This window comes from Medicago sativa, chromosome 7, assembly GCF_051527215.1.
Source record: "Medicago sativa cultivar Bolivia chromosome 7, Bolivia_mono, whole genome shotgun sequence".
Lineage (NCBI taxonomy): Eukaryota > Viridiplantae > Streptophyta > Magnoliopsida > Fabales > Fabaceae > Medicago > Medicago sativa.
Window position 1 is genome coordinate 92,254,396 of NC_140755.1, and position 24,444 is coordinate 92,278,839.

The 24,444-nt window shown below is 29.5% G+C and overlaps 2 protein-coding genes across 2 annotated transcripts; both read right to left on the minus strand.

Annotated features, from left to right (window-relative positions):
• LOC146910296 (putative U3 small nucleolar RNA-associated protein 11) lies at positions 1-23,858 on the minus strand. Its single transcript, XM_085725931.1, has 7 exons — positions 23,701-23,858; positions 23,519-23,609; positions 15,648-15,815; positions 15,486-15,541; positions 14,074-14,173; positions 438-587; positions 1-328 (listed from the first exon to the last, which is right to left on the minus strand). Exons 1-7 carry the CDS (start codon positions 23,754-23,756, stop codon positions 47-49), a joined length of 903 nt encoding a protein of 300 aa, XP_085582057.1. The 5' UTR covers positions 23,757-23,858; the 3' UTR covers positions 1-46.
• Positions 595-1,650, minus strand: LOC146910297 (F-box/FBD/LRR-repeat protein At2g04230-like). The gene has a single exon (XM_085725932.1). The coding sequence runs from the start codon at positions 1,503-1,505 to the stop codon at positions 681-683; it is 825 nt and encodes a 274-aa protein (XP_085582058.1). The 5' UTR covers positions 1,506-1,650; the 3' UTR covers positions 595-680.
• Positions 23,859-24,444: the final 586 nt, after the last annotated feature.

Below are 24,444 nucleotides of genomic sequence, written 5' to 3' on the forward strand. Positions count from 1 at the left end.
TGTAGAATCTAATATAAAAGGTAGACCTGATATGGCCTAGCCGTGATCAATTAAATAAAAGTTTGCATGTTGTAGAACCTCTTGTACTTGAAGATAATTTCGCTAGCAATTGGAACTTTTCATTTATATCTAGGGAGCGTATACTCTTAACTTTCATAGTTTCTAGTACTTTTGAGTTCTCCATAATATATTTTGCAAATTGCACATCATATTGCGTGCCTTTGTAAACTCTAATGCGACATGTTTTGAGTTGTGATGAAAGACATTCCGGAACATTTGGTGGATCCTTCCAACATTCATCAATCTTCTCTTCTAGATCCTCATTATCCTGCCAACAATTCACGTTTATTTTTTTGTAAAATGAAAATGCATTGAATTAGATTTAATAAGGAAAAATTCACCAAAAAAATTTGAAGAAAATTTAATATAAAGATCACCTTAATGATAAGATTTTGAAGTTTTGGAGAAAGTTTGAGCATTTTCAGCAACCACTCCCACTTCGGATTACAAATTTCAGAATGAAAGCTAAGCTCCAAGTGAGTCAGACTCTCAAACATGGGAAATTGCGTGCAACATGGGAGCATCCACTGCATGAGTTACACAAGACACAACATTAAATATGCATAGTACGATAATCATAGTTTCATCAAACTTTTATTTAGGAGTTAGGACCATGATATTCATACCACACTTTCTACACGTAGGATCTCTGCCTTACAAACCATACTAAATGGAATATGTAATTCACAAATCCTAGCCTTGATCAAACTGGGTAAGGCTATAAAGTCCGCTGAAAAACGGCTTGAATAATTGTGCAGAAAGCAACTATCTGTTTCCAAATCTTCTAGAATAGGACAACTTAATAAAAGATTCTTTAGATGCTCATAACATCCAAAATCAACCTGATTCAAATGGAGAGCTTTAAGACTAGGTAAATATAAATCCACTTGAGAAATATCTCCCACGGTTAAGTTTTTCAACTTAAGAATCTTTAGTGTTCTACAACTTAGAATAGTAGCAGGTAACTCAATTGTATAGAGACAACTCTCGGATAGGTTGAGGCACAAGTTTTGTATTCCACGTTGCAGTACATGGTAAACAAATTCATTGACATCGTTTTGGATGTCACAACTACAATTGTCACGAGATTTGAAGTGGAACGAATGGATTGGTAGTGTGATGTCTCGCCGGTACATCGTTGATAGCACTCCATCGAGAAAGAGATCAGAAGCTTTGATGCCTCGGGAGTCAAAGTCGAGAGCGAGAACTGAGAGCCACACATGTTTCCATCTCTTTGAGAGGACACTTGTGGTTGCAGCAAGTTTGGTTGGAAGAAAATAGAGTATTTGAAAGAGAATTGAATCCGGCAAGTCGCTAATTCTGTCTGCCGTGGGAATTGACGGCCGTGAAGATTTTTTCATCCTTCTCTTTTTATGAGAGGGAGACGACATCTTTGGCAAGGTGAGGAAGATCCTTCTTCTCTTTTTATGAGAGGGAGACGACATCTTTGGCAAGGTGAGGAAGATGCATACGATACATCTATTATCTATATCGCTCTAAACCTAAAATATATTTAATTTGAGCTAAAATCTAGTATATTTTGTTCAATAATAATTTCTAATCAATTTTTTTATTTTTTATTTTTGAAAGATGCTCAACTTTTTTTTATTAAAAATTGTATTTTGAGCTAAAATCTCGTATACTTTATTCAATAATAATTTCTTATCAAATTTATATTAAAATTTGGATTGTATATTTACAATAAGATTTAATATTATTTTATTTAGAGGAAGATTTTATATATATTATTGTCAACATGTCCGTCTTTTAACTCTTATTTACAAGAAACGATAAAATGGTAAAATATAATTAAGTTAATGGTAAAATTGAAAGAAAAAAGGTGTTCGATACTCTTTAGACGAAAAAAAAAGGTGTCCAATATTATTTCCAAATAAGATTTTTTTTAATAATGTTCAATATTAAATGAATGGTAAAAAATAACCAAGTGAATGGTAAAACGTATTTTCACTTTATATAAGTTCCAAATAAGATTTGTTTTATAATGTTAAATATTATTCGTATAGTTGTGGATTGTTCTTTCTTATTGTTGTGAATTGTTCTTATTTTTAATAGAATTTAACTAATTTTTTTTTATAGTTGTCAAAAAAAAACTAATTTTTTTATTGATAATTTAAATAATATGATAAAGTAGTTTAAATGAAGGATAAAGATGAAATAAAAAATTCAACCCAAAAGATATATCCCCTTAATATATTGTTATGGAAGAATAAGTATATTTATACCAATATATAAATGAAATATATTAGGTTGGACTTTTACTAGTCAGTTTTACCCCCCACTTACTATTAAAATAACAAGTAATCTCTATTATATATATTTGCACTATTTTATTTTGATAGTACACATGGCATCCTTATATTGAAATGTGCATTTAATGTTTTGTGTAATTGGTACATATTATGTGATTTGTGCAAGACTTATGTAATTAACATGATTATGCAAGTTGACTAAAAGGCTTATAATGACAAAAAAATAAATGGAATATTTTATTCAAATTATTTTTGCTATTTAATGTGTTACTAATTTCATTACTAAATTAATGGCATAATTGATGTGACTTACTTGCTTCTTTTTTCCTATAAATATTGTTTGTCCGTCTCAAACATCTTCACATCATTTAGAATTCATACTAAAATTTTAAAATTATTCTCAAAATCTCTCTTTTATTTTATTGAAACACTTTTCTTCTTAACATATTTTTTTCATCACTCTAATTTCAAAAATTGATTCAATTTATGATATTACTCCACTACATGTTGTATATATCCATGTATTTTGTTCAAATTCACATATTCATCCTATGATACCCTCGAGTTCTAACGGCTTATGACAAGATATGTACCAATTACATGTTGGCACATAATTCTTAATTATCATACAATCAAATTGTAATCAACACATCATCATATTAAGTTAGCCAGTCTTGAGTTTTTTTTCCTATATATAGTCAATTTGTCTTTCATCATTTGTATATGCATCTTCCTTTCGTACAAATTGTTTATAATATCATTTATTTGAAATGCAAATATTTCTACCTCCTGACCAATTCAATTTTATTGATTTCATTATTATCAAATTGATTTAGGCACCTTTTTTTTTTCCTTCCGAATTTTGATTCCCTTTTATAGGTTTAGCTGTCGGCTGTGTTAATTTTAGGGTTTTCATCCCCATATATATTTACACCTTTTGAAAAAGTTTGCTTCACGTTTTAATGAATTTCATTATTTTTCTATTAATTTGAAGCGACGTAATTGAAAGACATTTTGAATCAGATTTCTTCATTCCAAAACTATTTTTTTTTGCCACTATTAATAATGAGAGATATGTGAAAGGCATGTCAATGTTTTGTTCTTCCAACGTTGAAGTTGTGCATATAAAAGAGAATTCTTCCTTAAAAAAAAAAACAGAGAATTCTCAAGTATTTTTGGGTAACATATTAGTTGATAGTTCTCAAGATATTATATTTTTATCTTACATTTTTGTGGTGCAAACTATTCATGTATGTTGTAGAACAAGACCGACCCCTGCGAAAATGTAGAAAATTTATTTTAGTTATTTTTTTTTCAATGAATTTTATCTAAACCTCACTATTTTCTTTATTATTTTCATTTGCTCCTATTCAAAAGAACTGGTTTAATTTACTAAGTTTTTTCGTTTCTATTGTCCATCACTCATTTTCACTAAACATGGCGTTGATATATATTATTTCACATAAATTATTTTAACATCAAATATCATCCATTCATTTCATTTGATAAATTAGTTCACATGCATCAAATACTCTTTATCACCTAATCAAGCATTCCATTTTTATCTCCCCATATTTATTTATTTCTGCCATCAACACATACTCAAACTTCTTTGTTAATTTTTTTACAAATTGCATGATAAAACACATACTTATGGTTGTTTGAGTCACTCATCAACATCGATAATATTTATTTGCCTTTATTTCATACCCATATTTTTTTATTTATTTTAAAATTATATTAAAAAAAAGACAACAATCTCGGCTAAACTATCAATATCTCTATCCGAATCCTTATCTACATCTACAATCTACATCTACATCTACAATATAAACAAGTGAAACCATTTTCATTCAAAAGTACATGTGGCATGTTATAGTCTCATTCTAATTAATGTCAGGCTAATTAATGCTAGAAAAATTCAAATTTCCATTACATGGTATATGCTTAGCACCTGGTATTTCAGTCTCAACACATACTTCCATATACTGCCTCTATTTTAAGAAATCATTCGATTTATTATTATGATCAAAATGATATCTAGAAATTTAATTGCCTGATATCAAATCAAACAAGAAACTGCCCATAAAAAAATCAAACAAGAAACTATCAACTGCCAATTAATGAAATTAAATTCAAATTATTCAACACTTATAACAGTTCTAAAAAAGAATGTTGACAATTGGTCTAATTCAAGACTATCGTTGAATTGTTTCTCACCTATTAAAATCAAATTAAAACCAAAATAAAATAGTGAAAGGTAATGATTCTTTTTGTCACAAAAAGGAAATAAAATAGCTCAGATCTTTATCTCCCATCCTATTCTCATCACTATTACTATTTTTTAAAAATGGTTTTGAGAACGGTAAGAAGATCAAGAACACCTTTAGTTCCTACAATTTCATCAAATTTTATTGTTGATTGCATCAGACCGTTCCCCTTCATCATGGTTTGTGACCATGGTTTAGGATTTTATTGCTAATAGTTGGATTTTTAGCTGTACAGGAGAAAATAAGAGGGAGAATGTTAGTTATCAAATAATTTGTTGAGAAATTGATTTTGAAGCTGAAGAAAGGCATAAACGAAAGGGATCTTGAATCTTCTCTCATGATTTATATTTTGTTCCAATTCTCTCATGATTTATATTTTGTTCCAAATAATTGTCTACTATATATCATTTTTGAAAATGCTTCATTTGAGACATTATTTTCATCATATAACGATATGCTTCTTTTGCTATTAATGTAACATATTTATTTTCCCATATATTTGTTTGCGGATGACCATATTGCTACTCAATGTTCCTCAAATTTACAAAGAACTTATCGGATTTATAACTAAAGTATATCTCTGTTTAATCGACTTTAATTCCTTCCAGTTTGGTTGTGTTTCTTCTAATTGGGAGGAAACTCAACATTATTGAAATTTCTTTTATCGGTTTTGTTTACAATGTGTTCATTATTTTGCAGAGACCTTTATAATATTGAGAACAAAGTAGTTTCCTATCTATATATTCAGTTCAAGGTCGCGCATCCTATATTAACTGTCAGGGCCAAACTTTAGTTTTTTTGGTAATTTGTCATTTACTCATTTTATACCACGAATCATATGTAATAAGTGTGTATTTTAGTCTTTTTAAGGCTTTTGTTTATTTTTCTTCTTTGTGTTGTTTGGATTAGTGTTACATTATAAGAATTTTGAATTAGGGTTTCATTTTTCTTTGTTGCAGCTTCTCTTCTAGATTCTTAAGTTTCTTTTTTGACATATTCTAGATTCTTACGTTGCAAAAGTTTTTCTGAATTTTATTACTATGATTATTTCTGAATTTTGCTAAAAAAAAATCTAAATTTTTATTGCAACTTTATTTCTGAATTATGTGTTCTCACGGAATTTCATATATTTTATTTTCAGTATTAAATAATACAAACATTTGAAGAAAAAAAAAATTCCTCTTTTTTTTTTTTTGAGGGAATTCCTCTTTTATTTAAATGCAGTTTTGGTCGAACCAAACCGTACACCATCGATTCAGTTTGGTTCGTTTTCACTTTTAAAAAATGATAAAACCCAAACCTCATTTGACTTTGAAGAGCATGTAAATGGTAATTTAAAAAAAAATCATTATAACAATCAATATTTTGAATAAAACACGTTTACTCAATAATATAAGTATTGTACTACCTCTCATACAAACAAAGTTGTAAAGAGTGTATATACACATTAATCAAAATATATCTATTTTAAAAGGGGCACTAGCCAACAAATGTGTATTTTTTTTTTTTTATGTTAATTTTAAACCGAACCTCCACTAGATAGAACTAGAGAATTAGGTGTAGAACATATACAGTGGCTAGACCTATGGGTTTTTAGATGCAATATTGCACATGTTAAAGCAACTGAAAGTAATAACTTCTTATTGAAAACAACTATTATTTATTAAAAAACTACACATTTAATATAAAATGCACAACAATTATTTATTACTAAGACCCATTTAATATTTTTTGAAGTGTTGAGTTTGAGAGATTTTTTATTTTTTTAGTTAAATGGGGTTCAATTATGAACCAGCTGCATCACTTTATAAATGCATAAATAAAAGGAAACAATAACAAAAGGAGTTGGGGGATGGACCAAAACCTTCTCAATAAAGCTATGCAAAAAGCGTAGGGGCAAACACCAAACCAAGAAAAAAGTAAATAACAAGAAAATAAAAAGTAAAGTAAACCAAAAGAAAAATAAAAGGAACGAACTAAGAGAAAGTCATTGAGTTATTCTGGTAACATATATACTCCTAAAGTTTGAAAGATTAAATCTTATTAAGTATTAATTATAAGAGCAAGCGACATGTACATAGAGACTCATTTAAGGAACCAAAAGGAGAGGTCCATTGTGGATGCTCTAACAATCGATTAACTTATTGATGAAAATTTTTGGTCGAAAATAATACAAAATAAATGCTTGCTGAAATTATCAATTTTTAAATATTATTGTTATTATTATTATATTATTATTAAAAATAATAAATATTGATTTTTAATGTTTATTAGATATACTAATTAAATGTATCAATTAAGTTTGGTAACTAATTTTATATTTGATATTTTTTCGAGTTATCATGAAATTGGTATAAAGCTTACATCACCGCTTAGCAGTGACTAATCTTAGTTGGAAAACCTGTGGGATACATAAGACGAGTTCTCTCATCTCAGCCGAATATTTTCCATACACATGAGGCAGAAATTGAACTGCTATCCACATACTTCCGAGGCTCTAATCTATTATCAATTTGACCATTTTTTCCTAGGGTCATAGCTTACATGTTAATTCCAAGTGTTCGTACAACCGGTTCATCCTTCAATATTCCGTTGAAAATGAATGAAGCATTGATACATGGATTTGAAAAGAAAATACGAGACCTTAAAATTGATATGAAGGCAGCAGAGAGAATCAAACACAAGACCTTTAAAGTAGTCCCAGGCTAAAACAAGTGGGTTAGATCAAACTTATTCATTGTGTTCCCTTATTGACTTTGTTTATCCAAATAATTTGGAAAATATATAGATCTCCAAATAAATCAAGAGCGAGGGATACTTGCTCAAACTTTGGACCCATATGAGCACTTTAACAATATTATTCTATCGTTGTTTCCAGAAAACGAGAAGGAAAATATTAGCTTTGATTTGGTTTGTCAATCTGACCAAAATAAAAAGCTACAAAGCAAATGGTATTCAATTGAGTTCTTGAATGATATTAACAGTTGCATATTTCAAACCACAAATTAAGATTTAAAGTTGGATGTCCAATAATATTGATGAGGAACATATACCAAGGTATTGTGTTTCAAAATGAGAAACCCCACATCTTCATCCAAAACCTTAAGACAATATGTATATTACTCATCTCATTTATATGTTCATAAATATCAAATCTTGCTGGCAATATAGAATTTTTACTCACACATGACAAATTAGCATTTCTCCTTTAAACGTGAGACTCTCTATGTCTATGATATGATGAAATAGTCAAATAAGGCCAGAGGCACAACATGGTAAAAAAGGTTGGCTTGGTGGTGGTTTCATAGAAATGTGTTTTTTTTTCTCATTTATTTTATGAGAAGAGAGAAATTAAATTAAAAAAATTATTCGAACTAGAAAGAAATGACAAGGAAAACGAGTGAGTTGTGGGTAGTTTTATGAGTTTGTTGAAGGAGTTGGATATTACTGAGTAATTATTCTACCAAAAATATTAGACTCATTAAAAATGTCACATCAATTTAAAATGTACAATAAACATGTATTTTTCAACTCAGCATAACACATAAACGTTTTTCCTTTGTCATATCCCACTAAAGACTAAAAGTGAAGGAACTTAAAATAATAGAGGTTAAATAAAAAAAAGTTATCGCCTTGACAAATAAAAATTGCATGAAAGCGAACGACTTCCAAAATATAATATTTAACATAAAAAAATTAAACAAATGACATTCAAAAGCTAACAAAACAAATCATCATAATTTCGGGACTGCAAATGTAACCTACATTGGGTTGTATCTTTGGATTAGGCTAAAAGAAACTAGACAAATGATATCGACACCACAATTTCTCTCAAATTATTTAGGCACAAGTTTGTGAGTCATCTCACTTATATCTTATTCAATATCTACTATTTCTTTCATTGTAGAACTTTAACTCTTATTTTACACGGTAACATATCTCCCTCAAGTGTGACATTCTCTGTGTCCGTAATTACGTGACATAGCCAAATAAGGTCAAACCGATGTACAACATGATCAAAATGGTAGATTAATGGTAATTTACTAAAAGTGTGTTTTTGTTCCTTTATTTCATGAGAAGAGATCAAAGAAATTAGAAGATGAAAAATAAATTTGAGATTGAGAGAACTGATACCGGTTTAAAAAAATAAGAATTGTGTATTTTGTCCATGAGGTTATAAAGAACGAAGTAAGTTGCAAGTGATTTTATGAAATTGTTGAAGGAGTTGAAGATTTTTGTGTAATTAATTTACCAAAAAGTTAGATTGCGTTAAAAAAACTAATTTACCAAAAAGTTATATTCGGGTAAAAAAACGCTACAACATATAAAGAATTTACTAAGCACATATTTTGTTAACTCAGCATAACACTTAAGTGTTTATCTATGGTTAAATTCCACCAAAGATCAAAGGATAAGGAATTTAATATCTTAGAGACTGATTAAAAAATATTGCATGAAAGTGAACAACACCCAAAAACATAAATTTGATATAAAAATTAAATAATTGGCATCCCAAAACTAACGAAACCGTTTATCGTAATGTTGAGAGTTCTAAGGGTGTCTACAGTAGGTTGGACTATCACATTAGGCTAAGTGAAACCACACAACTGTGATTGACATCACATCATTATCCAAAACCTTAAGGCATTAGGTGTATTGGTCATCTTACTTATATCTTTCTCAACGTCTACTTTGGCATCCAATAATGTGGAACTTTAAGTCACAATTTACACATGAACATATTTCTCTAAAGTGTGAGACTCAATGCGTCTGTAATTTGTTGATAGTCAAATAAGGTTAGGCGAAGGCACAACATGGTTAAAAAAATGGATTAATGGTGTTTTTGAGGAGGGAAGTTTGTGTTCCCATCTTTCATGAAACGAGAGAAATAAATTTAGCAACAATAAAATTAAATTAGAATATGAAAAGAAATTTGAACATGAAAGAAATGATAAGGGAAAAAAATAGTGTGTGTTTTGTCCATGGAAGTATCGGAAATATAGCGAGTTACTGACAATTTTATGGGTCAGTTAAAAAGTGTTGGAAATTTAAGAGTAAATATTTCACCAAAAAATAGATTCGGTTAAAAAAACGCCACATCTTTATAAAATGTTTAATAATCATGTACTTTTTCAATTCAGCATAACACATTTGTATTTTTCCATTCGCATGTTCGTTCACCCAAAGACCAAATATGGAGGTATTTGATTGGATAAAAAAATTGTATGAAAGCAAATGACATCCAAAAACTTATACTTGATATAAAAGTTAAACAAATGAAATTCAAAAACTAAAAAAAAAAAAAAATTAATGCTTAGAGTTCCGAGGGAGTCTACAATGGGTTGGACCATCACATTTGACTATGAGAAACTCCACAAGTGATATTGACAGCACATCTTCGCGTAAAATCTTAAGACATTAGGTATATTGTTCTTCTCGCTTATACGTTACTCAATGTATATTATTGCACACAAGTTTAACTCACTATAATGTTTAGAGTTCTGAGGGAGTCTACAATGGGTTGGACCATCACATTTGACTATGAGAAACTCCACAAGTGAGATTGACATCACATCTTTGCGTAAAATCTTAAGACATTAGGTATATTGTTCATCTTGCTTATATGTTACTCAATGTATATTATTGCACACAAGTTTAACTCACATATGAAACATAAACATCTCTCCCTTAAGTGTGAGGCTATTATGCATGTGATCTGGTGAGATATCACATAAGGTCAGAGACACGACATGGTAAAAAAAAGTGGGTTGGCGGCAGTTTCATAGAGGGGTGTTTGTTTCTTTCTTTCATGAGAAGAGATAAAGTAAATTATAAAAGAAAAGAAGATTAAAAATGAATTTGAACTTGATAGAAATGAAAAGAGAAAAAAAAAAATAAGGAGTGTGCGTTTTATTCGTGAGAGCATAGGAAACATAATGAATTGCTGGTGATTTTATGGATTTGTTGAAGAAGTTGAATATTACTGGGCAATTATGCTACCAAAATATTAGATTTATTGAAAATATGTACATCTATTTAAAATGTCTAACGAATATGTATTTTGTCAACTCATCATACATATACATTTTTCCATTGCAAGATCCCATGAAATACCATAAGTGAAGGAATTTGAAATGACAAAGGTTATTTTTTTTGTGCATGAAAGCTAATCACATTCAAAAACTAAAATTTAAGATGAAAAGTTAAACAAATGACACTCAAAAAATAACGAAACAAATCATCACATTAGGCTAGGATCCTACAATGGATTGTATTATCACATTAAGCTAAGATCAATCACAGAAGTGAGATTCACATCCTATCTTCTTTCAAAGTCTTAAGGCATTATGTATATGAGTCATTTCACTTATATGTTTCTCGCATCTACTCTTGCATACAATACGGAATTTTAACTCACACTTGAGACATTAACATCTCTCTATTAAGTGTTAGGATCTTTGTGTCTGTAGTCCACCACCAAGAACAACTCTCGATCCCCCACAACGTTGAACCCGGATGTGATACCACCGTTGGGCTTTCTGTGGGAGCCTACGTTGATGTAGATCGACAATTTGGATAAAGAGAAACCACACAAGTGATAATGATACAACCAAAACTCCATCTAAAATTTTAAGTAACACCTGATACATCACAATATTCCCTCCATCAAATATAACGACATTCTAGCCCGTGCTTGGCACGGGTGTCCATGCTAGTTAACTTAATAAAACATATAAGGGTTCTCTTAAAAAAGGAATAAATAAAACACAAAAAGATAATAGATTGCATCTATAACAGTATTCCCTTTATATATTGGTGTGTGTAACAATATATTCTATAACTTATTTTTTATACAAAAACAATATATGATATAACTTGTACAACAAAAAAAACAACATTATATTCTATAACAATATATAAACAGAATATAGATTTTTTATGGATTGGACTTTTTATTATTCTAGTTATATCTATATTAACATATAAAGGGAGTACATCTTTTTTTATTGTACTTTTATTAGTCAATTTTACCCTCCACTTACTATTAAAATAACAAGTAATTAACTTAATAAAACATATAAGGGTTCTCTTAAAAAAGGAATAAATAAAACACAAAAAGATAATAGATTGCATCTATAACAGTATTCCCTTTATATATTGGTGTGTGTAACAATATATTCTATAACTTATTTTTTATACAAAAACAATATATGATATAACTTGTACAACAAAAAAAACAACATTATATTCTATAACAATATATAAACAGAATATAGATTTTTTATGGATTGGACTTTTTATTATTCTAGTTATATCTATATTAACATATAAAGGGAGTACATCTTCTTTTTTTATTGTACTTTTATTAGTCAATTTTACCCTCCACTTTCTGTTAAAATAATAAGTTAATTCAATAAAACACGTAACGAGTTCTCTTTAAAAAAGGAAGAAACAAAGCATAAAAAGATAATGGATAGCATCAATAACAATATTCACTTCTAAAAACATGAACATGAAGGTCTAAATTATCAAGTGTGCACATTTTCATTCTCAATTACCTCTATTTCAATTGTATTTTATAGAAGGTTATCAAAAAATCAAAAGTGAACCTAAGTTAGCAATGTCCACATTTTCTATTTCGTGAAACAAATTGTTAAGACATTGTTAGACAATTTTGCTATTTCAAAAAATTTAGAGAAATATTGGTTGAAGGTCACAAATTCAAAGACCAAGTAGCATATTCGCTCATTCGTCAAAACTTACATTGGTAAAGCATATTTCTTTTCAACGTACACTTCAATCCTTGATGTTGTAATTATAACTGATTCCCTAAAGTACTTGTGTGATTGATAAAAGAAAATTTTGATTGCAAAAATGAGGACAAGTGGTCCCAGATAGATATGGAGACTTTCTTAATCAAAGAACGTGCTGCTAGGGATTGTGCTAGCAGCTTCCTTCCCACTCTTTAGTAGGCTGTGGGAGCAAGAAACTCTTAGAACATCAAGGGTGAAGGCATTGCTATTCAGCAACTTATTTATCAGACGAAGTGCTTAATGGACAGAAACTCTGAAAACAACATATTGAATATGAGGATGTTATACCCTGCACCCCAACAGTTATACCTTTACCCATACAAACAATCGAAAATACCAATTTTAGCCTTTCCAAAATCTCACCCATTCACCCCATTTTGGAATTAAAAATAATTGACAAATTTTCCAGATTTTACCATCATACCAGAAACCTTGATGGGAGTTTTCCGAAAAGAAACCATGGTACTCGTGAATCAAAGAGAAGCAGCATGTCGATCGTAATACCTCACCTTTCTTGCCTCACCGTGCAGTTTTGAAATCATTTTGCAAACCCATTAACAAAATCAGCCACATGATTCCTGTAACCATCCTCACTAAAACATTTAAAATTTTGAGAAGAATATTTGTAAAATTATGCGGTGGTATCAATTTTCTCAGATTCCACAGTGGTGGAAACCAACAACACCATGCTCGCCTTCAAAGTTACTACGCAAAGCCCTGCCTCACCGTATAACTAAATGGCAAATAGAATCATAAATACACATTAAGCACCTCCGTCAGATGTAAAGGAAGCTTTTTTCAAATACTCCGATAGCAATTCTTCCAACCGTGGACATAGAATCATGAAAGCTTTTGTTCCAATTTGATTATAACTCCAATTTAATTTTCTGATCTGGGTCTTGAAAACATCATATCTTTTAATCAAATTTAAGGTATTCTTTGTTTTACAATTCCCTGTTTAGATTTTATTGTAATTATAATCCCATGCTGAAACAAAAGGATTGTTGAACGGGTTTGCAACATAAGTTCAAATCAAACCTTCGAATTGCAGGTGAGAAAGGTGAGTTTTACTATGGATCCAATGCTTCTCTTTGATTTTATTTGTCAAATATTTTCAATACTGGAAAAACTGATGGGGTGAGTGAGTGGGTGAAATTTTGAAAAGGGGTAAAATTGGTATTTTTGATGGTTTTTAGGGGTAGGAGTATAATTGTTGGGGTGTAGGGTATATTATCCTGAATATGAATGGGAACTAATTCCCTATAGATATCTTATAAGTTTAGAAGCCTTGATACACACCGTTATAGCTTAAAAAATTGAATACACAACATCAAAACATCACCTTGACACACAATAAATAACAATTTAAATAAAAAAATCTTACAACTTACCATCAATGTTTTAAAAAAATAAATAAAGGGAATAAACTTATGAAACCTACATCAAGTCCAATAAACTTCATACTAAATGGTGCAAGGCAAAATTAATTAAGCACCAGCCTGATGTATCATCAATCTTTCAACGCTTTCTTTTGCCTAGTTTGCGCTTTTTATCCTTATTCTGTTCATAGATGAAATTATTTTCTGAGTCTATATACATAAATATAAGACTCGATCACTCAAACATGTTCATAAGGAAATTAAAAATAAATAAATATACCTGAGTCTCTTCCTGGATTGTGTAATCGATATAGATTTTCTCTAGCTCCCTGAGTCTACTCTTGCTTTCTTTCAACTGTCTACGAGAACAATCTATCATTCTGTGGATGAAATGAGATAACTATGTTTATTTCATGACGACAGCCAAATGCACTATGAACCAAGTCAGCTTTCATTGAACAATATCACAACAAAATCAACATACCACAAAAATTATTCAAAATGGCCGTATATTATAAAACTAGTAGCAACTAATCCAACCATAATTGTTATCAGTCACTCCTTTTTTCTTCTCTTTCTCTTCCATGGGCTAAAATTATTGATCACCGCTTATACGAAATAAAACTTCAATAGGATGGATAGGAAGCTTTTGACACCAGACACAACAAAATCTATCATCTTATTCTATTTTATGTGGCATATATATAACTTGTTTTAATATGTATCTAACAAAACATAACTTGTTTTTGAACATCAAAGTGAAATACTATATAATATTTATTGAGTACAAGAACTACTCAAACCCAAATACATAAGAAAAGAGAAGGACAAACTCACATAGCTTTCTATACTCTATAGCTGCCCAACATTTACTTTCCGGCTTTATTCCATTTATCTATCCTACATTTACTTTCCATTTATGAGAGATAGACACAAGTGATAGAATTAGTAAGACCCGTTTTAATAAGGAAACATGATTTACTAATCTGCCACTAATCTTTCACTTATGTCTATCTATCTCATAAATGTAGAGTAGATAAATGGAGCAAACCCGAACTCCTCGCCAACACATGTATTGAGTTACTATCCAAGGGTACGCTGAAAAGGACTAGCAAACCATTCATAAAACATGCATGTTATTTCCTCGGCCTAATTTTAGTTAGATCCATAATTAACTCTACCAAAACATGGGGACATACTGGAGAAGATATAGTTATTTCGCACCTCCCATAGAATAAAACTCATGTTCAATTTTGTCCTACTTTTTCCTGTCTGCCAGATGCTATCTTAGTTGTCAATACAATAATGGTACAACAACATACATGCGAATATATGATATTGGATCAGGGTGATTACAGTCAACTGAGTCAAGGCTTCATGGAAAAAATAGTATGATTCCTGAACCCATATTCCTAGCATATTTTTTTTTTTGAAACAACCGCATTTTATTTGTTCCAAGAAATACACTAAACAAATTTTCAAAAGTTGATGGACAAAAGACAACAGACAAAAGAAACTTCAAGTCTTAATGTTAACAAAGGATGTTCATCAAATCTGAGCATTTGTAAAAATATAAAATATAAAAGCACAACAACGAAAAAAAAGTTGAAACACTTGAAGAACTAAAAAGAAATAAGCACATATATCTGACAAACAAAATCAACTCATGCTTGTTCTGGTAGAAACTCACACCTTTCCGTATAGAAAATAGCATGAGAATTCAGTTCGGCGTTTATCTTTTCAGTTTTCTGCAAGAAGGGCCAACAAAACATTCACAAGTAAGCAAATTTGGCATATACAGCGCAACGATAAATATTACAAAAAAAGAAAAACAGAGACAAATAAACCATCCACCTTTTTCTCAGACTGAATCTCTTGAAGAAGGGTTCTGGTCTGATTGTCATGTTTCCCGTGATGTTGAATGTCAGGATACTTAGTATGAACTCCATCAACAAGTCTAGCTCTAATCATCTTAAAGTAAAATTCATCTGGGTTTCTATTTGCAGCTTTTTCCTTAAGTGTCTGACAGACAAGCAAATCTCTATTATATATATTTGCCTTAATTTTTTTGAAGAGTACACATGTCACCTTCAAATTCTAAAGAGCATTGAATGTTTCTCCATGTCATAAAAATGTGTACACCTATGAAGCATGTGACAAGTAAATGTACATGTAATCATGTCCATGTTCCAAGACAATCCTTATTAATTTGATTCCTTAAATTTTGTTTTTAATATAGAAATTATGGGTATTTGAAAAAATCATAAAGCTAATATTTGATTCTGGAATTAAAAGGAAAACAAAATAATGTGACTCATATTGAATCATATGGATAAAAGCATCAATAGGAAAGAAAAAAAAAATTGAATTATTGTTTTGATTTATTGAGAAAAAACCAGACATGCCCATTTACATTTTCAATTTAGCGTAATATTTTTTCTTTCAGCTATAGTTTTACATATTATCTTAACCAATTCAATTTTTTTAATTCACATCATCACCTCACTCATTGTCAATTTGAATAGTGACTAATAAAAAATTTCTCTCACACAATTATCTTTGATAGTACAGTAAAAGCACATATTTTCAATTCTTAATGGGTAAGAAATGCATTGATGTATCGATATTCAAAATCAGACTTTTATTGTATCAAATATTCATTCATTTATTATATCAGAAAATTAAAGGGGTAATTGATGTTATTTAATTGTTTTGTTTGCTATAAATATTGCTTCTAACTTTCAACATTTTCACACCATTTCAAAATTCATTCTTAATTTTTAAAATTCTTCTAAAATTTCTCTTTTGTTTATTCAAACTTCTTCATGGGTTTGTTATTCATATTAGTTGCTTTCTCATTCTTTAGTTGTTTGATGATGACAAAGCAAAGTTGGTGTAACCATGTTGTTTTACTTATTTCTTAAATATTACATGAATGAAAAAGATAGATATTAACTCTAGCAATACCTGTAAATTATGGAACATGAAGTGGTGTAGCACACCTCTCCACAATTTTTTATTCTTCACATTTGAGGGACAATTTTGTTGTATCAATGATTCCATTAGAAGCACATTTTGTTACGTGGTAGTGATAATTTCTTTTGTGTATAACATTTGAGTTTGTCTTTTTTATTGCTACAATTTTTATTTTATTTTTGAGAAATATTGCTACAATTTTTGTGAAGTCATGTTATTCGAACATCCAAAAATTAATAAATATCTGTTTAAAAATACATTGTTTATGAATAATGATAGGACTACAAGAAAGACCATACGAAAAAGCAATAAAAAATTGAATAATATCTGATCTTTATCTTTATCTTTATAATATAAATTTGACTTGCATCTCTATCTCTATCTCTATTATAAACATTTGTCTTAATTTTTTTGAAAAGTACACTTGACACTTGCAAATGCAATTATTCATTTAATTCTTTTATGACAACATATCTCTCTCATCAAAGCATATTCCTTCTTATTTTTCTGTGATTAAAACGTAAATAGTGTGACTAAAAAATGAATGGTTTAATGGCGTCTAAATGCTATTAACTTTCATTGCATTTTTTTGATTGCTAATCCAATGATTATTTGACAAATGTCATTATTATTTTATTGACCAATCCGATTGCATCAATTTGTTTTATTGCATCATCATTTTAATTTCTTTTTATTCTTTTTATTGCTTAACGCTTTTTTATTATATATTAGGAAAATGTTCAATTGTGCATAAAAGACATTGATCACACTACCAAAAAAAAGACATTGATCAAGCAAAACGTTTTTTATTGTATACCTGGAGGCAGGAAATGTTTGATTGGGCATAAAAGACATTGATTAAGTTCACCCACACATATATGCATATAGCAAAAAGCGTAAGATTGGAATGGATTGTACAATAATCATACATTTTCCCCTAAAAAAATTCATACGTCTTTTTATTTTTTTTATTTTGCGCGTATGTAATAAATCAGTGCCACAAATTGAGGATCTAAACAATAGGAGTAATGTCATTGAATTTTACCCTATAAATAAGAGAAATGATATTTTGACAACCACTTTTTGACAACTTTTGGACAACTTTCTCTCTCATACTCACATGATGTTGTTATTCTCTCTCTTCTTTTTTCTCTCTCCATTGTTTTTGACCAATAAGAAGTGAGAAAAACAAGGTTGTCATCAAATGGATGTCAAAATATCATTACTCTATAAATAACTATTCTACTTTCATTATTTCTTACACCAATTCGACATTCAGTCAAAGAATTCTAAATTCTATCAAAATTTTATATTTTTCATGTTTTCAACTAATTTAGTTGTTCTCTTTTTCCTTTTTTTTTTTGTGTCAAGAAATTGTTCTCCTTTTGTTAATGACTCCAAAACCAATATATAATATATATATATGAGTTTTGCTAGAAGTCAACTATGAAGGTGTCTTTTAGCAATCCACACCTCAAGGTGTGGTTTCCACTTTTTAGTTATAACTTTGCTAAAAGGCACCTTCGTAAAAATTAGTTGGTGTCTTTTAACAAATGTTCATAGAATAACTTGCTAAAAGACACCTTCATAAAAGGTGTCTTCTAGCAAAACCCTATATATATATATATATATATATATATATATATATATATATAGATTAATCCTATAAGAGAATCTTGGAGTTTGATTATTTGTATTATTTCTATATACCTATGATGCAAAAGAAAAAAATGGGGTTAAGACAATGGATTGATGATTGATATTTATAAATAATTTTTACATAATTTGATCGATTTCATAAATGATGAATTATGGTTTCAAGTTTATTATATTATTATTTATGTATATAACAAGTGAGGTATTGATGAAAATTGGAAAACATCTCTTATATCAAATGATGAATAAGGAGGTAGGATTTATTTATTTTTTGAGGGAAGGTTGGATTTATTTATTGACCCCAATATAAGTCTAACTTGAACCAAATATCAGCTGTTAAATCTAACGCATCAAATGGCTCATTGAACCTTCATCATGGGCAAATCCCTTTATCCTCAACATGACTAAGCTTTATATTTTGATAGCATACAAATATTGCACGTGCAGTTTGACAGTTTGTGGTTTGATCAACCCCAATCATCAAGATTAAATTATAAATCGGTGAACATACCAATATATCTAGATTATGTTGGTTCAGTGATCCTCAAATATGTCAAATGCTTAATTATTATTTTTTAAGAATTTGAAATGAATTTTGTCACGTGGCATCATATTATTTATAACATCGAAGTGAAATTTAAATTCTCCGATGTGGGGAGATAATCTTCTAGCAAAATATATATAAAAAAAAATAATTAAGGAGGTAAAGATCAGTTTTGCTTTCAGTTTGTAAGTCTGGGTAGTTAATAGGCATGCCCCATAGTGAAGAATTTAAGTGTTGTAAAACTATGAAAGAGGAGGACAACCCGAATACATATGCTTCAAATTTGATATATATATATATATATATATATATATATATATATATATATATATATATATTTTATAAAGTTTTATAGGCCATTTGATGCATAAGATTTGACGACTGAGATTTGGTGTAAGTTTTATGACTTATACATATGATTTTTCTTTGTAGTGATAATAATACATACATAAAGGAGAAGTGAGTTAGTTTTAATATATCTAATATGATAATTAGTAATTTTTTGATATTAACCCTTCAATTCTCAAAGACTACACATTGTATAATCTGACCAAGATTTGTTCACTCATACATTCCACTATAAACCAAAAGGTTAAAAAAAAAAAAGATTTCAATGGTTTTACTTTGTGATGAATATTTTATTATTAGGACCGTATTCATTTGTAATTTTTTTTATTTTTAACTCTAATAATTGATAATTACCTTTATTTCCTCTCATTATATATATTTTTAAAAAGATCAAAATGAATTACATGTTAACCCGGAACACTATTTCCCTAACACAAGGTGTGCCAGAGATAATAGTTTAGAAGTTACATCACGGGTTTATCAATAATAATAACAGTCAGCCAACACCCAAACATAAAAAAGGGTGTTGGCACCATTCATTAAAAGAAAACAAAGCTAACTTGCCTTGAACCACCAAATTACATCAAATTTTGGGTCTACACAAATTTATGAATTTGATTGTATTTTTGTTATAAACATTGCTTTCATTTTCAATATTTCTCACACCATTTTGATATTCATTCGTTCAATTCAAAATTCTTCCTTAAATTTACAATTCTAATCAATTATAATTATTAATTATTTTTTTAAAATGTATCATACCAATTAACCATCCATTATTGTATTTATAGTCATAGCAATGACAATCATATGGTTTCAATGCAAAGATATCATGTATTACAAAAAATAAATGAGGATGCACCTTTCTTTCCTTTCAAATTTGAAACCTTAACCATTCTTTCGTTTATTTGCACTCATATATTTCATCTACTATAGTCCACAATTTGTGCATATTTTTTTGCACACATATGAAACTCATTTATCACCCATGAAATTATCACCATGATTTATTGATCATAAAAATTTATAATATGTATGCATTTTGTCAACTTAGCATAACACATTAGCATTGTTCCATATATGGTTTGACCCCGCAAAGACCAAAGTAAAGGAAGTTGAAATAATATAAAAAATTTGAAATAGTTTGAATATTGAATATCAAAAATATTGAGTAAATGAGATCCAAAAACTAACAAAACATTTCATCATAACGTTTGGATTTTTTAGTGAGCCTACAATGGGATGGATTATTACATTTGTCTACGACAAACCCCACAAGTGATATTGACAACAGATCTTCATCAAAAACCTTAAGACATTAGGAGAGATTTGTAATCTCACTTATATGTTGTTCAATATCTAATTTTGCATCCAACGTAGAAGTTTAACTGACACATATCACTTTAACGTACATCTCTCCCTTGAGTGTGAAACTCTATATGTCTATGATATGGTGAAATAGCCAAATTAGGTCAAATTGACAAAAAAAAATGTGGGTTGATGACAGTTTCATGGAGGGATGTTTTCTTTTCTACTTTATTTCATGAAAAGAGAGATGTTAAATTAAAAAAGGAAAGAAGACGAAAATCAATTTGAACATGAGAGAAATGATAAGAAAAAAGAGAGATTTTCTAAAAAAATTATGAGTTTGTTGAAAGAGTTGGAGATTAACCGGTAATGTCTAATTAGCACGTATTTTGTCAACTTAATATAACACATCTCAAATTTATTTGTTAGATCCCACCAAAGACCAAAAGTGATGAACGAATATGAAATAATAGATGTTGAAAAAAAAGTATTGTGTTGACCAAAATAAAATTGCGTGAATGTGAATGACATCCAAAATAAATAATTTAAGATAAAAAATAAATAAACAAATTATATCCAAAAACTAAAAAAACAAATCATCATAATGTTGGAATTTTCAATGGATCCTATATTGGTTTGTATCATTGTATTAGGTTAAGAGATCACACAAATAAGATTGACACCACATTTTTATCCAAAAAAATTAGGCATATGTATATGAGTCATCTCATAAATATGTTATTCAATATCTACTCTTCCATCCATTGCAGAAATTTAACTAATATTTTACGCACTAACATCTATCCCTCAAGTATGCAACTTTATGTGTCCCTAATTATCTGACACAACCAAATTAGGTCAAGTAGAGGCACAACATGATCAAAAAGTTGGATTGGTGGTAATTTAGTGGAAAGTGGTTTCTGTTTCTTTCTTTCATGAGAAGAGATAAAGGAAAATAGAAAGAATAAAAAAAGGCATGAAAATAAATTTGAGATTGAGAGAAATGATATCTGTAAAAAAAAATAAGAATTGTGTGTTTTATCCATGAAGTTATAAGGAACGGAGTGAGTTATTGATAATTTTATGGGTTCGTTGAAGGGGTTGGTGATTTTTGGGTAATTAATCTACCAAAAAATTAGAAGCAATTAAAAAAAAACATTTAAAAATGTATAATATACACTTATTTTGGCAACTCAGCATAGCACATCATCATTTTTCTATAACTGAATCCCACCATAGATCAAACTTGAAGGAATTTAAAATAATTGAGATTAATTAAAAAATATTTCATGAAAGCGAATGATATCCAAGAACTTAAATTTAATATAAAAATCAAATCAAACCACCTTCAAATAACAAGATTATAATACTAAGAGAAACCTGACAACTGAAATTGCCACCACATTTGCACCCAAAACCTTCAGATATTATGTATATTGATTGTCTCATTTATATGTTGTTCAATATATACTCTTGCATCCAATATAAAAGTTAAACCCACACATGACACATTGACATCTTTCTCTTAAATATGACACTTTCTGCATCTATATTTTATGAGATATACAAATAAGGTCAAAGACACAACATGCTAAAAAATATGGGCTGATGATGGTTTCATAGAGTGATATTTTTGTTCCTTTCCTTCACGAGAAGAGAGAAAGTAAAATAGAGAAATAAAGAAGATGAAAAAAGAATTTTAACATGAGAAAAATGAAAAGGGTAAAAAACATTAGGAGTGTGTGTTTTATCTGCGAGAGTATGAGGAATAGAGTGAGTTGCTGGTAATTTTATGGATTTAATTTGTTGAAGTTGGAGATTTCAGGGTAATTATGCTACAAAAATATTAGACTCATTAAAAAATGCCACATTATGTAAAATATCTAACAATCGTGTATTTTGTCAACTTAATAGGACACATCTACATTTCTCTATTGTCAGATTCCACCAAAAACTAAAAGTGAAGAAATTTAAAATAATTGAGGTTAAATAAAAAAAGGGAAATGCTAACCGGTGCCCCCGGGGCACCTGGTTAAGGATATGAAAAAGGAAATTATATAGTAGTTAATGCATTGAAATTGCATAATTAATTTATAATAAAATCAAAAGCAATTTCCTTTTATGGTAATAATTCCCTTTTATGGTATGCTTAACCGGTGCCCCCGGGGCACCGGTTAGCAGGACCCGCAAAAAAATGCATGAAAGCGGATGACATCCAAAAACTAAAATTTAAGATAAAAATTTAAACCAAATGATCATAATGTCAGGACTTATGTGGGAACCTACATTGAGTTGTATCATAATATTAGTCAAAGAGCAACCACACAAGTGAGATTGATATCACATATTCACCCAAAGTCTTAAGACAACATGTATAACGGTCATCTCACTTATATGTTACTCAACATATACTGTTCCATACATTGTGGAATTTTAACTCACACTAAATACATCAACATTTCTCCATTAAGCGTCAAACCCTCAGTGTCTGTGATTCGCCACCAAGAACCACTTCGACTACCCCCACAATGTTTAACTGGGTTATGATACCATTGTTGGGTCTTTTGGGGGAGCCAATACCGATGCATATCAACACATTGGAGAAAAGCAGTCATGCAAGTAAGAATGATATCACATCTTCATCCAAAATTTTAAGGTTTAAGTATATAAGTTGATTCCCTTATTTGTTGTTCGACCTACACTCATATATTCAATGTAGGGCTTTAACTCACACTTGATACATCACAATATTTTCTCCCTCAAATATGACGAAATTCTAGCCCGTGCTTGGCACGGGTGTCCATACTAGTAATAGATAAAACGATGATTTAAAGATAGAAACTATCATCAAAATCACCAAATTTGAAACTAAGCATGAATGAAAATTAAATACCCGTAAAGTGTCCTGCTTTTTGTGATAAGCTTTAGCCCGAAGGAGATAGTCTTTGTGCTTTTCGAGTATTCCAAATCGTTTCCGTGAAACCCTAATAGTTACGAAAACAAACGAAATTGAAGCATATGGAGGCAGATACAGAGCATATCAACGATAATTGTGAGAGAAAGAGAACTAGTTACGGTTGGGCACGCTCTTTGTAAGTACGTCTACGGATGATGTTTCTCAGGGAAGCCATGACGTCAGGTGCAGTGCGACCGCTCCTCTTAGTTTTTCTTTATTGATCGCTCAAGTTCAAAAGTCCTTTTCTCTTTTCTCTTTCTCTTTTTTTATTTCTATTATATATGTATATAATAGAAATAAAAAATTTGAAATTGTAACTTTCCTCAATAGAATTTATTTTTTGATGGAATCAATAAAATTTATTGACTTTTAAGATACTTCAAAAACCATCTCAAAAAAAAAACTTCAAAAATCACTTTTGACATTGTAAAATATTACTCCCTCCGTTTCAAAATACATGTCCAAGTCAACCACTTCACACATGTCAATGCACAATTTTGACTGATAATATCTTTAATTATCTAAAGTAAAAAATTATAAAAATTTAATATTTTGAAAATATTTGTCGAGACAAATCAAACAACATCTTACATGCTAATATTTGTATTTATAGATTAGTTCAAAAATATGGTCAAAATAAGTCAAATGAATAGTGCACATTGCAAAAAATGGACATGTATTTTGAAACGGAGGGAGTATCTTCTTCTGTTTGTTTTGGCTGTTAAATCATATGACGTGACAATTAATTGTATATGTGGCACCACCTAGACTGAACACTATGTCACGTCACAGAGGGTGATTTACTTTTTATTCTTTTTTTCTTTTGGTTTAAATGTCATTTTGATCTACCTAATTTCAAATTT